The sequence below is a fragment of the Falco punctatus genome, assembly GCF_963210335.1.
Source record: "Falco punctatus genome assembly, chromosome: 3".
NCBI classification, from domain to species: Eukaryota; Metazoa; Chordata; class Aves; order Falconiformes; family Falconidae; genus Falco; species Falco punctatus.
Window position 1 is genome coordinate 11,049,365 of NC_137582.1, and position 19,960 is coordinate 11,069,324.

Here is a 19,960-nt window from a genome sequence, read left to right on the forward strand (position 1 = left end):
TGACTTTGTGCCTTCACATGCAGACAAAACCTGTATTTTCTTTTTGCGTAACGTCACTAGTCTGCAACCCATTCTATCTGGTTCAGACTCTCCGCTTGTGTCTTGTCTCCACACCCATTCAAAGTGGTGCTCTGAAAATCATTACCCTGGCCTTGCACACTGGCTGCAGTCCTGACATTCACCCTGTGACTGACTGCTTCCCAAGTGCTCCTCTGACCTTGTAATGCCTTTTCAGTCTTTATCTACACCTGCCCTGTTACTGACTTGCAACAGACAGATTAATTACTTTCAGTGCTATCAAACAAATTCTGAGATTTTCAAGCTGGACAGCAAAGTTATAAAACTGATGGAAACAGCCATTCACATAAAAAGTTGCTCCTTCAAAAAAGTCGTATCTAATGCTGAAGCATTCTATGACTAAATTGGGTGCAGCTGGATCTGAGTGATAGTATCATTGGATCTGACAGTATCTCGTGATACCATCACTAAAACAGTGCTTTTTATTCACTGAAAATGAGCTGATTGCTGTGCAGAACTGTGCCCCTAGTCCCCATCCCATCCTCTAACTTTTGTTAGAAACATTACATGTATCCAGGGTGCTAGCTAGGAACGTGCATTTCACTGACACCACAGTTCATTTCTTTTTAAATTCCTACATCCTGCTGTAGAAAGGTTTTTCTTATGCTGTTGCGAAGTTTCATCAAGTATACCAAAATGTATTTTTTTGTATTTGTAATCTAAATTATCAGAAACCCAAGCATCAGACAAAAAAATCTCTTTAAATAGGTTTCAAACATGATCCCTTCTCTGAAAATTACTGCAACAGTGGAAATGTCTTTCTGCCAAACCAGATGTTCCTCTAATCATCGTAAGTTTTGCTTTTGCCTAAAAGAAGTATTTGCTATCATGGCAGCTGCTTTCATACTCATGAGTATTTTCATGCTCAGCTTCATCTACAATATTGTATGTGATCTGATTTGCAAGGTGCTACTCTTCTCAGGATGCAGGCTGTCTTCGCCAGCTTAATTCTACCATGAAGTTAAATATCACTTTTATGTTAACTATCACTGTCCCGGTTTCAGCTGGGATAGAGTTAATTTTCTTCTTAGTAGTTGATCCAGTTCTGTGTCTTGGTTTTGTATGAGGATAATGATGCTTGGTAACACACTGGTGTTTTAGTTCTTGCTCACTCTAAATCGAGGACTTTCCAGATTTCCCAAGCTCTGCCAGTGAGGAGGGGCACAAGAAGCTGGGAGGGAGCAGAGCCAGGACAGCTGAGCCAAACAAGCCAAAGAGATATTCCATACCATAGAACATCACGCTCGGTATATAAACTGGGGGAGCTGGCCAGGGCCTGCCGATCACTGCTGACGGACTGGCTGGGCATCTGTCAGCAGATGGTGAGCAATTGTATTGTGCATCACTTGTTTCTTTTCTTTTGAATCTTATTCCTCTCTCTCCCCTTTTCATTACAATTGTTGTTGTTGTTGTAATTGTTATTATAGTTTACTTCAATTATTAAATTGTTCTAATCTCAGCCCAAAAGTTTCACCTTTTTCCTGATTCTCTCTCCCACCCTGCTGGGGGCAGGGGGTGTGCACAAGTGGATGTGTGGTGCTTAGTTGCCCCTGGGGTTACACCACAACAGCCCTTTTTGGTGCCCAACGTCAGGCACAAAGCGTTGAGATAATGACAGGTCTGATTAGAGTAATGACAATCATACATTCAAACTCTTCCATTCTCTGCTTATCTTGACCAAGGAGCTATATGACTTTTTTCAAGTTTTCAGCTTTTCAGCTGAGACCCAGAGAAACATTCTCCAGGTCAACATGCTAGAATGTATAAGCTGCCTTTATGTTTTGAGCACAGAGAGGAGTGGGGCTCAGTGAGATGTGGGGCACCCCATGCAGATTAAGACCCACTGACAGTTTTTCATGAGCACATGAAAGCCAGAGGTAATGAGCTCAGGTGCAACATGGTAGAACAGAGCTCAGCCTGGATGGTAAAGGCCTATCTGAGAGTTTGGGTCATCATCTATTCAGATCCCCACTAATGTAGCCATGTTGGTCCTGGCAGATTAAACTAGAAAAACTGGTTTAAAATTAGATCAGTTATGGCTACAAAAATAGTGGCAGTGCAGTGAAAAAAAAAAGCTGCCGTTCAAATCTCATCCAAAAGTCTGGTCCAATATCTGTGTGATACAGCTAAGCTAGAACACCAAAATATGGTGCAAGGCAAAATTCAGGCCCAAATTTAAGTGCAGCGTGATGCACCAGTTTAAATTTAACTACTATTAGAAAGTATATACCACTCCTCCCTGCTATCATTATTTTTTCTTCTCTAATTTTTACATGCATATGTAGAAATATGCTGATCCTTATGTTGTCTCTGTTGTCTCACAGAAACACTGTGAAACATTCATAAAAACAAGCTAAATTCTTGAATAAATAATTTAAATTTACTATTTCAGAATTTACATTCCTAATTAGCATTCACACACTACTACAACTCAAATCCAAATCTGTCTGTTATTAGCTTACCAGTAAGGTTAACAGCTTAATTCTCTCATATCCAATCATTCAATGCTACCTACCATAATGTGACATTTTATTGCTAACAATTTTTTTCAGATCTATATGGAATAACTGCAAATGAAACATTTTTCATACAGTTCAGTGGACGCAAATCAATAATTTTGCTAGCTGATGAACTCACTTCCCATGTTCCACTTTTTCTCTCCTTAGCCTGTGATGTGTGGCCAGATTCCATTAGATTGTCCATTTAGCTTATCATCAATGGTTATGCTATAAAAGTATGCTTTTATGAATATGACCTTGAAAAACTGGCTATCAGGAAACTTCTTTTAAATAAAATGTTGGAAGAGATTCCTAAGTAGTGTTAGAGTTTCTTCTACTTGGAAAGGTTATTCAAGGTTTAATGGGACTGAAATTTTCCTTTGCAACGTACTCATTATGAGCTGCTGTTGTTCGCCTTTTGAAACAAAAACTCCTGCTTGGGAACACTCTCTTTTATTTAAAAATAAAAAAATGAAGTGCAGCTGACAAAGTTCAGATAATTGGGCAGAGCAGCAGAGCTTAAACTAACAATGTATTCAGCGTACTGACATGTGATATCTTTTGAAATCTCCATAGGGTCTTTTAGCTTACAGTGAGCCATTTCAGAATCCCAGACTGTTGCAGAATAAAGAGTTTGCTCTTTCAGGCTTGCACCACTTTCCAATGATATAATTATTTTTTCAGCTTCTACTTTCCACCAGATTATTTCATATCATATTCTACTTGGTAAACATATAAGTTTTTACGGACCCAGTCCAGAATCCTGCAAGTAATGCCAGAACTCTAAAAAAAAAAAATTCAACCCCAGAAAAATTGTATAAATGGAGCATCGGTATGGTATGTCATTACAGCACACTATTCTCATTAACACATAATAAACCTAAAACTGGTAGAAAGCCAATAAAAAGGGGGAAAGGAGTGCTAAAAATGGGAGCCACTGGAATAGGCAGAACAGAAGCCCAGCAGCTGACTTCCTGCCACGCTGGGTATCTGTAGTAGCCCAGCTTCTCAGGGGGGGCTGTGTAGCCTGTGAAGAAAACACCTACTCTTCGGGTTTAAGGTTTAAAGTACTAACTCTTAAGTTTTAAAGACCTTTTTTTGGTTAGTATGAATTACAGTCTGGCTGCTGTGAGCTTCCCTCATTCCCAAAGTGAAAAGACCATCTAGGGACAGGTTCCTATTTCACACTGGTTTTCTGAACTGGATGGAACTGAATGAACCAAGTAAAAAACTGAATTCTGTTACTTTTCCACCTGCTAATGAGAACAGCTCTGTTCTGTCCTTGTATTGAGCCCAGCAAGATTTTTTTTAATTCTCAAGTGAGACTGAATGTCGAACTTTACCAAGTGTTAATCTAAAACTACTGGCCAGCTGAACAGCAGTTACTGGCCAGCTGAACAGCAGTTATGTTTAGCATTTTGCTAAACAACCTGCAGCAAACCTGATGATGCTCCCAACAGCAGACTGGTAGGGCTTGTAGGAAGATTTCACCTCACCTTCAGCAGGAACATCATACAAAGCCTTTGAACTTTTGTTTAGTAGGTGAAACAAAGTTGTAATTCAATCAAATGTGCACCTCGATTGAACAATCTCAAAAAGAGTCATCTTGGTCAAGCCATCAAGAACATCAGTCAGCCTCCTGATGCAACAGGAGACTGTCAGAGATTTAACACTTATATTGTGGAGGCAAGACAAGCTAAAGATGGAGACAATACATTTGAACAGCCATGAGAGTAAGTGCTGGAATGAATACCTATTACCTACACAAGCAAATATGCTGAAAGAGAGACAAGCACCCTGACAAGTTAGAGAGCTGTGGTAACCCTATGGTGGCCAGTTAACATACAATAGTGCTGTCTCCAGGAAACAAAGATTATGTCATATGTCCTATGTCCCAACTCCTGTGGCCATATTATGAAACATCCACTCCTTCCCTCTCTCCCCCCGACAAACCCTCCCTAAAAATACCTCCTCCCACTTACCTGACCCTGTGGCCAGCTCTTGACTCCACCATGATAAATACAGCAGGCAAAGCTCTGCCAGTCCCGGAGAAGACTCTTTTACAGCACTGAAAGAAAACCACATGTATGCTGCTGCTCCTTCTGCTGTGTTTATTCCAAGACTGGAGGGCCGTGGTTTCCAAATCTGACTGCTTAACAGCTGATATGCATTCATATTGCATGAAATACGGTGGGGAAGTTAACTATAAAACAGGACGTAACAAAAAAAACCAAAACCACAAAACAACAAAAAAAAAAAAGGTAACTGAAACATAGAAAGTAACCAAATCAGACTCGGAATAAATGTGGAGACTTTGGTGCAGAAAGAAGTATGTGACTGTGGAAAAAAAAAAAAAAAAAAAAAAAAAAAAAAAAAAAAAAAAAAAAAAAACCCAAGTGATAAGCATTTTAAAATCTTTTAAAAGAACCATAAAGACTATGAATTCAGTGCAAGGAGACAACAATGAAAGTACAGCAGTATGTGTACTGAAGAAATGTACTGTGAGAAAATGCCTTCTGCAGCACTGGCAACAAATCTGAGATGTTTCTTTGACATGCTCCCCAGTTTGGCTAAATAAATATAAATTAACAGAAATGCAGTCTAGCGATAAGAAGGTCCTGAAGCAAGGCTGAGGACTTGATCCACCCCCTGCTTCAAGGTCCATTCAGTACATTAAAACCAAGCTGGAGTTCAAACTGATCCAGAGAGAGCACTTGTTGGGTGAGACAGAGAACAGATAGCCCTCTTGGTTAAGCGCTGGGACAAAGGAAGTGCAGGCAGAAATTTGGGAGCCACTGTTTAGATCCTGGCAGTCACACAGTCACATGCCTAGAAGTGCTGCCACATAACACACCAACACATTCTATAATGTTTTATATTACTGTTTCTTCATGGAAGTGTCTGTCCTGGACAGACACATAAGTAAGTGTACAGAAACTAGCTACAGGGCAACTGGTAAGCATCGCTCCTAGGAAGCTATTTCATTATGAATATTTTAGCATAACTTTAGTTGGTTTTTTCATCTCAAAATGTCAGTATAAAAATACCAGCAGATACATTTCAAGTACAGGGGAGCAAAAAAAATAATAACAAAAAACCAGAGGTTAAGCTGCTGTACATTTAACAGCAGCTGCATTTCTCCTTGCTGTGAAAGTGAGAGCAAAGTGTGAGCAAAGCCAGCAGCATTGACCTTCCTGTTGTCAAAGGGGGAGCAACAGATTCTTGACAGTCTCCAAGGCAAAACAAGGGAGACCTTGCAAACATCTCTCTGCAGGGGCTCTAAATAATAGCAAAGGTTCTTTCCCAGGGTTGAATTTCTCTGTTCCTTTGGCACGCTTTCACCAAAGGTCTGGGTCCTTTGAGGTTATCTGCAATGTGCTTATGCTCAAAGCATTAACATGCCTGTTAGCTCTGTACCCTTAGCATAATTTTGCTGTTGTTAAAGAGTGATCCTAACTCAGAAAAAGGATCTTGGAGATGAGATACTGGACTGAGGTGAAGAAAAGCAGGGCTCTAGGCTCTAACTCCTTCTCATGCTACTTCAGGCAAGCAATATGCTTCACATTTCTATTAACCATATACATTTAGTTCATAAACTGTCTGAACAGAGATGATTTCTTACCTTGCGTATGTAGGTATACAATAACAGCACCATCAAGCAACGGCCTAAGCCAGAATGCCTTGGCACTACCAGTTACACACTAAGCATTGTAACTGCTATGACAAGGCTAATTTTGCAGCCCCCTCTATTAATAAAAGAATTAAGAACATTATATGGCAACCTTCCTTTTTATATTTTGAGAATACTGAACACTTATTTAAGTGCATCAATCTTTGGCTACACTGCCTCTCGGCTTCCCAAATGCAAGCACATATTTCTTTGGCCACAGGCTAGTCATTTCCAGCCACATGGGGCACAACATTCCCTTGAACCGTCAACACTGTCGGGAAGAAACTACCATCAGGAAGCAGGTCGTGAGAGCTCCAGCAGGTGTGCAAAGTTTGTTGTCAACCACTACAGAGGCTGCTGGGTTTGTGTACAGCTGTGGAGCACAGGGGTATTTTTAATTGCCTCAAAGAATTAAAGTAAGACTGCATTCAAGATCTTCTCACCAGCTTTAAGTATGCCAGCTGAAGAAAGTTCGGGGGAAAACAAGGCATGTGTTAGTTATCAAACTACTTTAGTAATAAAGATAAAACACTATTTTGAACATTATATTGAAAGTGAATGGGCATGATACCAGCCGAGGTGTGATATCGTTAATAGGCACATTTGCATACCATCCTAGTAAACAAATTACATACCTATCGTCCATTGGCAGCAACTTCCAGCCCAAAAGCACAGCACAGATTTAATCCCATCAGCTTCGGGTCGATTCGGTACTACATCACCACGAAGTACTGCCAAGACCCCTGCGCTCCTCCTCTGAGTCCTGGACTTGTCTCATGACAATTCATGGGGGAGCTGTGGACAGAAGTTCTCCCTTTCCAGGACACATCTACACTGGGTATCGATGGCAGAGGACTCTCACAGATTTGCAGGAAAGATGCTGTAGATGGTGACAGCTATATATGCACAAAGCTTGGTAAATTACTGCAAATGTGTTATCTGCCTAACCCCTTGCAGTGCTTTAGCTATTTAATCGAAAAAAGCCTGCGTTCTTTTTTAGCCATAGTACTTAGCTGACCTTTATCTGAGCAAAAGAATCCACTTTATTTTGACATGTTATGCATGAAATTGACTCCTTCCCATTAAGGACACGAAAGCCTGATGGTGGTGCAAGATTCATGTAAGTGGATGACCTGATCTAAACCCAACAGAACTACTCCTGCCTGTTCCAATAAGCTTTCCACGGGCGCATGACTGCATGTCAGTACCCCCAGGATGGTGTAGGAACCTTGTATTTCTGAGTAAAATAAAGGATAAGAATTAGGGAAGTCTGTAGGGTGAATCACCCGCAGTGCATGGAGAGAGAGTATGTGAAATAATTTATATCATTTTAAAACACCATTTTCCTTATTTACTAAATACAAGTCCACTCACCCCTTTGGTATGTGTACATGCTGTGTTTCTATTTACCTTTGCCCACTTCTCTCAGAACTTCTGCTCAGCCTAAGAGCTTATTCATGGGCAGACCAAATACGCTTCTTTAACCAGTTTTGGGAATCCTGGGCTCTGCACTGAAATCGTTGTCTGTATCCAGCAAGGGCAGCACTCAGCAGAAATTGCAATTATTCAGCAGTTCTGCTGAATAAAAATGGGGCAAATGGGCAAAACTATTGAAAAATGTTGTTTATGCTAGGCTAAACCATGCTCAGCTACACAAGGTTACCCATATTTGAAATACACAGAATTAGCCTTTTGTTGCAGCTGCATTTCATCTCCTTCACAATGGCAATGGGGAAAAGAACAAAGTGTATCAGCACTAGGAATTTTAACAGGAATAGGATTAAATTTAATTGCCTCATTTTAAAAGATCACTTTATCAAATCCACTGCCTTACTCCCAGTTAAAACCCAGTCAGCATGCCTCTGGCTTTTTAAAATAGCAAGAGAGCATTTTTTTTTCCACATGTTTAAGACAGGCAAAAGTCATTTCTACTTTGCCTGGGATAAGACATACATGAGATGTACTGTTCATTCACTTCTTCCAGCCTCACCTGTGAATGCCTGTGCCTGTTGAAGTAGGAGTTTATAGCAGCATAATTCCAAGATCACAAGGTTGATGGTTCTTTCTTTGCCTCTACTTCACTATAAATAGGAAACACGCCCCGATGTAACACTTCCTCAAGTGTAAGAATCTCCTTTGCCTAGTTCCCAAGGGGTAAAAGTGAAGATTTAATCAGTCTTTACGCTTTTATATTTTTTAAATTATTTAACTTTTATTACTGTTGCACCATTTATACAATTACATATAATTTCAATGCATCCATTGTACATTTTGTTTTTTCATTTGTTTTCCAATGAGTGTGTGTTGGTGTCTGTGACACAGAATGGAAGAGAAACTGGAACTGCAATGAACGCAGACTTTTTCATTTCCACTGACCAATAAACAGAACTACAGGTGCACCCAACCACGGACATGCATTAACTCGTCATGAGAAATCTAGGTAGGCTAAGTAGGATGAGAATGCTTTTTACTCCCAAAAAATATTTGGAGAGGAAGAATTGGAGGATTGGCATTGAGAAATATGTGGACAGCTAAGTGGGTTTTGTCTGAAAGTTGGCATTCATCCACTGCATAAAAAAAATATCAAAATAAGAAAGGCTGTAAATAAAAAAACCACAGAAAATACTGCTTTCATAAAGATCTGATTGCCTTGGCACAAACCTAGTGGGCAGAATCAAACGCATCACTCCCAAACCCCATTACAGAACAAAAAGAAGATTTTGATACATTGGTGGAGTGCATTTACAGCAGTTCAGATACAAAAGATGTGCTGTACTTTCAGACATCCATTTATTTTACTTTTTTTTTTTTTAAATCCAGGACTTGTGTCAAGTTGGCAGAAAGTATATTAGATATTTCCCCACAAAAATACTATTTGGATTCTCCCCCCTCCCTCCCTCCCAACTTGATGGGACATCCTTTTCATTTTTTCTTTTTTATTTTTTTCTCCTTTTCTTTCTGGGCAATACATATTTGTTATTTCAGATCTGAAACGAGTTAGTATAGCTGAAAAAATAAAAAAAAGACACAGGTTGTTTTAAGTGGTTGTTTCAACAGGCTGTCCAATTTAATCTTGCACTGCTATGGTTTGATCCGAGTTAGTCGCTGGAACTTCAGAAGGTTTCACTTCCTCTGGTGGGGCTGCAGGGTCCGAGGCCTTAGCAGTGGAACTAGGTGCTGCTGTTGCCGCGGGCTCCTTGGAAGAAGGCGCAGCCTCGCTGCTGCTAGGTTTTGAGTCTGAAGCTGGGGCCACTTCACTTTTAGTTTCTTGGGCTGCAGGCGTTGCGGGAGCCTCAGTCTTTTTGGCTTCCCCTTCCTCTTTGCTCTTGTCATCTGCTTTACTGGGAGCTGTGGCTTCTGAAGGCTGGGAAGCTTTCGCATCGTTGCTAGGCTCAGAAGTTTTGGGGGCTTCGCTACTGGCAGCAGGAGCTGAGGCTGCAGTCGGCTCCTCTTGCTTGGGTGCCTGTTCATTGTTCTTCTGTGGCTCTACTTTCCCATCAACAACAGACTCTGACTTCTCTGGTTCTGCTTTCTGGGTTTCTTCCTGGGTCACTGTTTTCTCCTTCTCTCCTTCTTTTTCTTCCGTCTTATTGGCAGCGACCTGAGTATCCTTTTCACCCTTCTCCTCCTTGTTGTTCTCCTTCACTTCTGTGGTCTCTGTGGTTTGCTGGGCATCCTCAGCCTCCTTTGGAGTCTCCTCTTCCTCAGTTGCTGCTCCTTCAGCCTTCTTGTCTTTGTCTTTAGCTTTTTCATCATTGACACTGTACCCCTTCTTCTTCTTGCTCAATTTGCCTCCCATGTTGGAGCTCTATAACAGAAAAAAGAAGGAGGCGGTTACCCAATGCCCAGCATTTACCACTGAGAGAATCAAAATCGCATCAGCTGAGGCGCAAGAGAAAAATTAATGCTGGCTCCTGAAAAGGAGACTACATCAGGTTTGGTCAGACACTACCAGCTGAACACAGTGATGCTGCTGAGTACCACTGCTGCTGAGCTTACGTTCTGGTCAGCCCTGCAGCACTTCAGCCAGCAAACCCCCTTCTGCCACATTCCCCTACGAACAGTCCTTCTCCAAACCCCTCTAACCCTCCTTACTTTGCAGGGAGGGGAGGGAGAAACAAGGTGATGGAGGACTAACCTCCTGTGTCCTGAGAGAGGGATGTAAAGGGTGGAAGTAGAAAAAAGCTGTATTTATATTCAGATTGGGCACAAATGGAATCCACCCCTGCTTAACACGAAGTCCACTATCACTCTAGCAAAGTCTATGAACAAGCTTTTCATTAAGGTTTGGAAAAACCATAGCAAGCCTAGACACAGTGAGAAGGCTGATGCAGAAGACCACATCTACTGATCCTGCTGTCGCCACCTGTTACCCACATGGCCAGCTCCCACTGTTAGGTACAGCCCGTGCGCAGGGCTGATGGTACCCCGAGGCCAGGGGCATGTGCCTCCCTCACCCGGAGGGGTGCGGGTACCAAACTCCAGCAATCCCAGAAGCAGGAGCAGCTCCAGAGTGGGGACATTCCCACACACAAAGCCCCACTCAGCCCCTTCCCACCCCGCAGCTCCCACAGGGATCACCCGCCAGGAGCCCCTCATTCCTGCACAGAGCAGCGCCTCACCGTCCCCCACAGCGGGATGGGAAACAGAGCTGTAAACACAGCAAGCCTATGACCATTCCTTAAGGCAACAGAAGCAAAGAAAGGCACTTCTAACAACAAGCTTACAAGTGGCACGAGGCATAACGCAATAAAAAATAGGTGGGGGGGAAGAGGGGTGCATGCTTTGTAGCGTCTGCTCACAATGTTCAAGCATTACAAGCGATCAAGTACACCTTTTGTGTGGGAGTCTTAACTAAGAATATACAAAATATTTCACAGTACTGCAAAGCAAACTTTGTCTATTAAAACAGTAGGAGACACTTACAGATACATTGGATCATTAATGAACCTCTATGACTGGCTAAAAAATTACACTTCTGGTAATACAACAAACATATCAATCATAATCAGTTAAAGGTTAAGGAAAAAAACAACTTCCTAGTTTTGTACTATTTGAAAATACAAGAAGGTGATTGTTTTTCACAGTACTATCAAACAAATGTTTAATTTAAGACCTTCTTCAGGAGAGATGAATCATTCCAATTTTCTGTTTTGCAAAGTTAGATAGACTTACAGGCCCTCTATTTTTCACACACTTGCCAAAGCTGTGAATAAAAACCAGTAAAAATTCATAGGAGTGCTCACTGAGGGCTGAATATTAAATAATTTTAAGTACCACTAAGAACTAGCTGCCTCTCAGCAGAATTTCTGGTAACACAGACAGAAGGCGCAGGCCCAGCCCAAGAGCAGGCTTTCCACAAGTTTGGCAAAAATGAGATATTACGGTCAGCAGAGACCTTTCCGATCTCAGCTTTCAGAGAGAATAACAATTTGCAGATACTGTTGAAGGGTTAGCACACAGCACTGCAAAATGGTAATGTTACTGAAACACTACTTTGCTGTCTGAATTTTTATGGGGAACAGCAATAAAAGGATTAACTTCCACAGAGCCACAGCTGAGCAATCTAATCTCTACCTTTATGGCAGAGACACCAGCTTTTTAGGTATTTAGGGCAGGCTGTGGACATTAGTTTGTTATCTGACAAATTTACAGGCTTTTTGATACTCCATAAATATTGTGCCAGCTTATTGTTTATGTACAGTTAACACCAAACACTTTGAAAGGGCTTTTGCAAGTCAGCAGGATCAGATTTATAGTGAAATAATGTGTGTATCCCAATTTGCAATCCCTAATTAAGCCTGCATTTGTTTCCCAGCAAAGCCCAGGTGCCGACAGACTAGTTTCATTTGCTATGTCTTCTGTATTTTTCCAGATTTTTCTATTTCATGGATAGTGGTAACTCACCACAGTTTATATTTTCTTCCACAAAAAGCTTTTAACCTCAGATTCAGCTGGCCACAGAATGAGTATGCCAAAGGACCTTTAATTAGCAGAGAAGCATGCATATGAAAAATGTGCTCCCAAACTATGAAAAGAAACATGCACTGTCTTTGCTCAGAGGTATACTGTGAAATTGCTGTGTCTTAATTCGCATCACAGCCAGCTGGCTCAAGATACTGGAGCAGAAGATGGGGAAGAGGTTCAGAGACTATCATCACGCTCTATTAGTAAATATTTACTACTACAAATGGACTGCCACCTTCCAGCATAGTTTCATCTACTTTATAACAGAATAGAATTGCTCTTTGTGAGACCAAATCTCACATCTCCTTATCTGAAAGCCACCTAGATCATCATCATAACAGCTATGCCAGGCTATCACGCGAAAGCACAGCAATCATCAGGGTCATCGCACAGCACTGCAGGTAGCAACCTTAGGATGTTCCTTTCCCCCCACCTCTGAATTACAAACACTCCTCGCCTCCCCACCCTCCTGATAACATATCTGGGCTCCCCTGTCACATTCTCCAGGAACAGCCCCTACGTGCTCCACTGCCTCAGACAGATGCTGATCTAGTAGTCCCTGTCTCAACTGTGCAGCAGACACAAAGCAGACCTTTAAGAGTATTTTGAAATTACAGCCAGCTATACCTGGAAGAAAAGCAGCATGTGGATCAAGTCACTTAAACACCTCTGTGACTATGCTGGATATTCTTGCAGAGATAACCCTGCCTGGTGCCACAGGAAAGTGGATCGCAGTGAAATGTCTCAGGAGTGAAACAGACAGCAAAGCGCGTGAAGGCACTGAGGTATCTATTCATACGGTGCTAAATCCACTCTGTATTACTACCCACATAGTAACACTTGCAAGAGTACAGACCTTTTTGCTCCCCGCCACCAAAGGGCTAAAGCCTAACAAAAAGGAGACACCCTGTCCGTCTCAGTGAGACTGATGGCCCTGGCTCTGTTGCTCAGCCTCTCCCACCTTCCCTGCCTCTCTCTAACCCCCATAACCACTGCATCTACCTCCTGCGAATGACAGACCCAGGGAAAAAAAAAATTGCCTACAACTGTTTACCACACAGGCTAAAACCCAGTATGGCTTCAGTTATTTGCACTACTACTGACAGTAGTAGTTTTGAACTAGCTCTAGCAGCTACCAGCTGACTGCAAAGCACTTTGTAGCAAGCATATCCAAAACAGAGATCCTTCAAAATTACGGCGCTGAGCATCATTTCTGCAAAATGGCACAGCACTTGATGGCTGTGCCTCTTCACTACCGGACAGAAAAGGGTCTAGAGGCAGACAGTCTAGAAGCAGATTTTATACAAGAAGTTGCAAAATATCAGTTATTTTCACAGAACTTTGATGAACCAGCCAGTGCATCAGAAAAGCAAGGTTAAATGTAACGCTCCGAAGTTATGATAGACTTCATCTACTTCTCAGCATGCTCAGTGTCCTTTGACAATTGCTCTTGTCATGGAAGAAGAAACAGACTCAGAGACCACTGTGGAGAATACTACAACAGGAGCAACGATTTCTGCAGTTTCTAAGAGCTGCTGTTCCTTGTGCTCATCCTAAAGTTTCCATTCTCCTGCAGAAAGCACAAAGAGAACTGGAGAGCTTGAACAGGTATCTTTTTTTATTGTATAAAAGAAATAATCTGACAAAATTTGTACTGCAAAATATCACATCTACAGGTCAGCTAGAGCACATTAAGCATTTTGAAAACTGAATATTCATGATAATCAGAATCTATTGGGATAACAGTGTCAAAAAAAGATTTAATGTCCATAAGACCATAATACAGCAGGAAAAAGAACTCACAGAACATTTCAGATTTTACACCTGAAGACTGAGTTGACTTGATGGCGATGAGTCCCTGCAACATGGGCAGCATATACTTTTGTACAGTTTGGGAAAAGAAGTATTATTGCAAAGATTTATATTTCAAATTGTGCTTCTATATTGAAAAAGACCCTAGAATTAGACTCTTACTATTTCTCTCTTTTGTCAGTAAAGATTTGTCTGCCCAATTAGATTTCTTATGTGCTTATAAATTTCTAGGTGTTTCATTTAGCATACGCTTTCACACCCCATGAAAGGGTCTGACTGTTACAAGAATGGACTTGCTATCACCCTCATTCTCAGCACAGAGAACAGCGCATCAGGAAAGGACAAACCCACAGGTATCACCTGGATATTACAACAGCCTGCCTGCCAAAGCTAAACTTCCAAAGCTCCTGTTCAACTTCATGCAAAGTGTGGGGGGAGCCTGCTCCGCATCCAGAAAAACGAGTTCAGGAAGACAATAGGCATCTTCTGAAATTCCACTGCCTTCAGTGCAAGGTAGGCACGTGTGGTGGCTCAGGCCAGAGTAGCCTTTGCACAAGCCTGTTCCCACGCATGAGTTATCTCACATCGCCTGCAGACAAGTGCTGTAAAATGCACATCTCTCCCAGGGCAGGGTTTCAACACTCCCAATCAAAGGAAATACCAATCCCAGAAACCACCCCACTCTCCAGCTGCTCAAAATAAATAAAAAGATCTTGAAGAAGCCATTACATCTCTGAACGTCATTGATTCACCCTGCACGTCCTTTTAAAAACAAAAAACAAGAACAAAACCAAGTTAATAAGGGACATATATAGGAACTTAAGGAAACAAGGAATTTTCAGCCATGATTTTCAAAAGATTTTCTGAAACTTTTATGAAAGAAAAAAAAAAAAAGAACTTACTACTTCTCAAAATATGCAATTTCACACTTCCCATTATGCACACACACACACTCAGAGACCTCCTATCTCACCAGCCCAGGTCAATCAGTTTACCATGTTAATGTTAGAAGGTGTCGGTAGCATACCCCTAGGTAGAATTAAGACTTGCTAGTCTTGTCTTGTAGCAACAAAATCATGTTTTTCTGTTCTTTCTCAATTACCCTTGCACATCTTCCTTTTCTTCTGATGTTACTTGTAATTAACAGAACAGAAATGGCTAGGTCTCACTCATGTTCAAGCCTCTTCACACTTCAGTAGTAGTGACCTCCTCTCTCCCCTCCCCTCCCCTCCCCTCCCCTCCCCTCCCCTCCCCTCCCCTCCCCTCCCCTCCCCTCCCCTCCCCTCCCCTCCCCTCCCCTCCCCTCCCCTCCCCTCTCTCCTCTCCTCTCCTCTCCTCTCCTCTCCTCTCCTCTCCTCTCCTCTCCTCTCCTCTCCTCTCCTCTCCTCTCCTCTCCTCTCCTCTCCTCTCCTCTCCTCTCCTCTCCCCTGCCTTCCCTTCCCTTTCCTTTCCCTTTCCCTTTCCCTTTCCCTTTCCCTTTCCCTTTCCCTTTCCCTCTCCCTTTCCCTTTCCTTCTCCCTTTCCCTTTTCCCTTTCCCCTTCCCTCTCCCTTTCCCTTTCCCCTACCCCTTCCCTCTCCCTCTCCCTCTCCCTCTCCCTCTCCCTCTCCCTTTCCCTTTCTTCTTTTCCCTTTCCCTTTCTTCTTTTCCCTTTCTCCTTCCCTCTTTCCTGCCCTACCCTATGCTCCTGTTCCGTGTTCCCTATGTTTCAGAGCAGCGATGGGAACCAGCTCTCCCACAGCCGGGCGGGCTGCGGTGCTGGTGGGCGAGAGGCAGCAGGAGGCACACACCTGACACATCTCTCTTCGGCAGAGATGGCAGGGGGTGGCACACAGCTGTGCCTTGAGGGGTCGAGCACCTCCTGCAACGCCACGTGTGGGCTCTGAGCAGCACACCACCTTCACACGGTAGTTACATCCAGGAGTAACAAAACTGCTAGTTCATTAGATGCACACAACAACACACGATCTGTGGTCTCCCCATGCCCTTGGTTGTTCAAGCCGAGTCCTCAACACTGAACAATTTAGCCTGTTTATTGCTATGAGACACACGATAATAAACTGGGAACATCTCAGCTTGGCATTTGTGCTGTTTTCTTCATGGAATACAAGTAGTTTTTTCCCTTTCCCTCAGCATGTGGACAGCCCTGTAACTACTGTTCATCCTCTTCTTCCCCAAAGCCTCATGAATCTCAGGATTTAATGAAGGAGTGTAGAGTGAAAGAACAATGAATGCTTCAAACACAGAAATTGGGCTCACTTGATTTTCTAACCTTGGTCTTTAAAAGAAGCCAATTCCAGTTTTGGTACTGTCTCATTTTCTTTTAATATGCAGCCGATAAAGGAATTCTAAGAAATAATATTACCAGGTAAGCGTTAACTCTCAGACAAATTTCAGATCTATTTTCCTTTGGTAAGAAGTAGAATACTTTTGATGAAAATTTCTTTGAAAGAAAAAGAAAAAAGGAACTTAAATTTTTATATTACTTCAAAATTCCTAGGGACATGTGCACCACACAAAAATGGGAATGATTATGTTCTTTTTTTAATAGGGTAAAATGATATTTGGCATTTTTGTCATCATTTCATTACTATATCTAAATTATGATCATTGATGATAGACTCCAATTATGAGAGTTACAATAACCTAAGCACACTGCAGGCTGATATAAAATTCTACCTGGCTATTGAAGAGCTTGTACATGAGTAAGTACTTGAGAAGCAAAACTACTAATAATACAGGAAGTTATCAGAAAAGTTAATAATCACATGACAATTATTTTGAGAGGAAATTAAAAAATTGTACCTGAGCTATTACTATGATTCATGTGAAATACTTGAGCTCTGAGGTAAGTATTAATTAATTTTCCAAGAACAGCACAGGAATGAAGACCAGCAGTTTCATTACAGGCAAAGGTTTTGCCAAAATTATCCATTCAATTACCACTAACCTGAAACCACAGGTACTTCACATGTGTAATTCATCTTTGTACCCTGTGTGGCAAAAAGCTAGCTAGCCAGGCAGAATCCTTGAATAAATGTAATCCATTTTTTTATCAAAGAGTGATGAAGATTTTGCAGGTTGCATTGAAAGCAACTGTGAAAGACTTTGGACTTGCAGCCGCCTGACTTGGAGAACTGTACAGCTAAAGAACCGTGAGACACGTAGTGACTGAAGGTCCACTACCCAGTCTGACTGTGGTCAGACACCAGCACTACTGTAGTGAGAGCTTTAGGAGAGTCTGCAGAAACAAATACATCAAGATACTGCCTCATGCAGTCTCTGTGTGTGTCACCTTATATTAAAGACACTTCAGTGAAGCACTGACCTGTGTGCTGCTGCAGAGCTGCTCTGTAGGAGCATGCTCCCAACTGTATTACACCTCACTTCTTTAAGCCAATACGCCTTAGCTTCTCCAGCTACAAAGCCATCTCGCAGAAAACACGAGCAGAACACGGACCAGTTCTTGCCTTCCCGAGTCAATGAACAGCATGGCAGAAATGCTCTGCTCTGTGCAGCTCCCCACTCAGCCTGGGTAAGGCTGCGCTTTGTAGGCAGATACATCTTTTATTAGATGAGCTCATATGGATAGAAATAACATCACCCCTGTTCTCCTTAGATGATTTTCTATAGCTGATCCATTTTCGTGTTAGCTTTATTTGATACTTCCTTATTGCTGGTTGCAAATCAGAATCACACTGTTTTGCCACAATTATTTTTTTCCCCAGTGATCCAACACAACACTACATTGCCCAGCTGCATAGATACAACTGCCAGTGCCTCCACTTTCATCCAAGGCAGCTCCTGCAAGGCTGTTTTGCACTGTTTGTAGCAGAAACACAAGCCATATTAAAAACTGAACAACACAGAAGAAGCATAACATAGATTATTCTTACAGTGCAGTGTATGTGTTTCTCAGCTTTGCGTTCAGTTCATCCAGCGCTCTGATTGCTTAAATGAAAAATGTTGCCATCAATTTCTGTTTGCCTCATCTGCCCCGTTCGGTCTCCCTGGTTGAGACCCAGTTCATGTTCAAAGCATTCCTCCTATATTCAGACTAACTGCATATGTTCTTTTTGTTGAATAATAAAAGCAGCTTGCAGACTTGCTCATGCAGGTACACACATGCAGCCAAAAGTCAGCCTGCCCCAAACTGAGATCTTAATCACGCTATTGTTAGGCACATGGTTGGAAGGGGAAACTCTGCTGTAAACACCTGCTTTGCAGAGACTGAGATTAATTTTAGAAGAATGCCTCTTGCAGAAACAGTTTGAAGGCTACAAAATAACCTGAAAGTCTCAGCCAAAAATATAAGCACGTACCTCCTCCTTTATTCTTTCTTAAGTTGCCACATCACTTTGGGGTTTGTGCATGACTCCCAGGGAAGCAGTTTAATAAATATTTTACGCTAGCCAAAAGCTTTCTAATCTGTATCCTAGAATTCACTTCCTAAATAGGGAATTATGTAAATTTCAGAGGTGGTTACTACCCACATCTTTCAGACTGTTCAGGTCCCAGGAACATGCACAGCCAAGGGAGAGTCGAGATTCCACACATATTATTCCAATCGCGGCCAGCCACTTTTTGCCTCCCTCAAATTCTTAAGACACCACCACCATCTCTAATTACAAAAACATGAAAGGTGATAAAAGCCTAGATAATGGGACAATTTCCTTCTAATTCACATTTTGCTTGACTTTCGTCCCTCCAGCGCTATCTCTGTCATGGATCTCAATACCATGAACATGCTTGGCTTGCCAGACCCCTGAGCTGTTTTATGTGCCTCCAAAAAAGACACTCCAAAAATGTAACAGTCAGATGCTAGAAAGCGATGAAAAACATTAGCCTCCTCCATGCTGCAGTCCTAGTGAAGAGCAGATGTGGGAAGACCTCATTCCTGTACACTGGAAAGCGAATTTTTTCAAGCTTAACACCTGCAGCTTGCATTTCGCTAGCCTCTTCCTGAACAAAAACCGTAACAGTATGAGGCACGTGAAAATATTTCAAATTCTTTTTTTCTATTTGGAAAAAAAAAATTACGTACAATCCTCATTTACATTTTTTCTTCAGGAGCAAAGGTTCTCGGTTACTGTTTGCATAAATAGAAAATTCACCTGCCATTTCCTTAACAATGACATGGAGAGCCACATTCACTTTTTGAAACAGGTCTTAGGGTATTTAACTAGGGAACTGTCACTGGGGACAATTATTTATGGAGATCTACGTTTACATTATATCTGTTCGACATTCCACACTTTAAAAAAAAAAAGGTATTACTTTAACACCCATTTAACAGGTCAAACGAGTTTTAACCAAAGTTGAGACTGTCCTTTGAATATAAATTAGAGTATGCCGTAAGAAATGGATACATTAACTTTGAGATCTTGGAACTACCAGTTTTACTTTGAAAATGGGTTCTCCAAGTGACTGCTAAATTCTTCAACATTTTCTTCCCCATCTCTAGGCTGCTTATGGTGCTGCTCACTGGAAAAAGCACTGGGCATATACCCCAGCTGTAAGAAATGTCCTGTAGCTAGGAACAGGACTTTTAACAGACAGCTCAGACCTATGATAGATCATGGCAATCCTTAAGACTATGTATTTTCTTTCTTCTGTTTGCATGACGTCCTCACTACAGGCAATGAAACCACATTTATAATTATGAACCAAATCCAATTCTAAATTTTGGGTTTCTTTTTTAAATGCAAGCCACATGCACTGTAACGCACCATTTCTGACTGCAACACATGACTCCACAATTATACCACAGAAAGGAAGAAAACAGGGAAGCCTTCCACATAACGCAGCACTTTCCAGTGCAGTGTGTGTTGTGGTGTTCATGAGAACATTGCAGGAGCTTCCTTCCAAAATATATAGTATCTAGTTTGCTCAGCAAAACAAAAGATAAGCAATTTAAGTATTTGTTGTTGATTCCT

At 41.8% G+C, this 19,960-nt stretch overlaps 1 protein-coding gene and 1 long non-coding RNA gene across 4 annotated transcripts in view; one reads left to right on the forward strand and one right to left on the reverse strand.

The window, feature by feature from the left end:
* Positions 1-8,431: 8,431 nt before the first annotated feature.
* The window catches only part of BASP1 (brain abundant membrane attached signal protein 1), a 51,898-nt gene continuing 40,369 nt past the window's right edge, over positions 8,432-19,960 (reverse strand). For 2 of the 3 annotated variants that reach the window (XM_080377793.1, XM_080377791.1), the window contains exon 2: positions 8,432-10,054. In XM_080377793.1, the coding sequence (XP_080233919.1) occupies positions 9,314-10,045 (732 nt within the window). In that variant the 5' untranslated portion in view covers positions 10,046-10,054 and the 3' untranslated portion in view covers positions 8,432-9,313. Of the gene's footprint in view, positions 10,055-15,052; positions 15,175-19,960 lie in introns of those variants that run through there. The other variant, XM_080377792.1, reaches the window with a different exon arrangement.
* On the forward strand, positions 10,061-14,922 carry LOC308059851. Its single transcript, XR_013926457.1, has 2 exons — positions 10,061-12,614; positions 12,721-14,922. It is a non-coding gene; the product is annotated as an uncharacterized lncRNA (long non-coding RNA).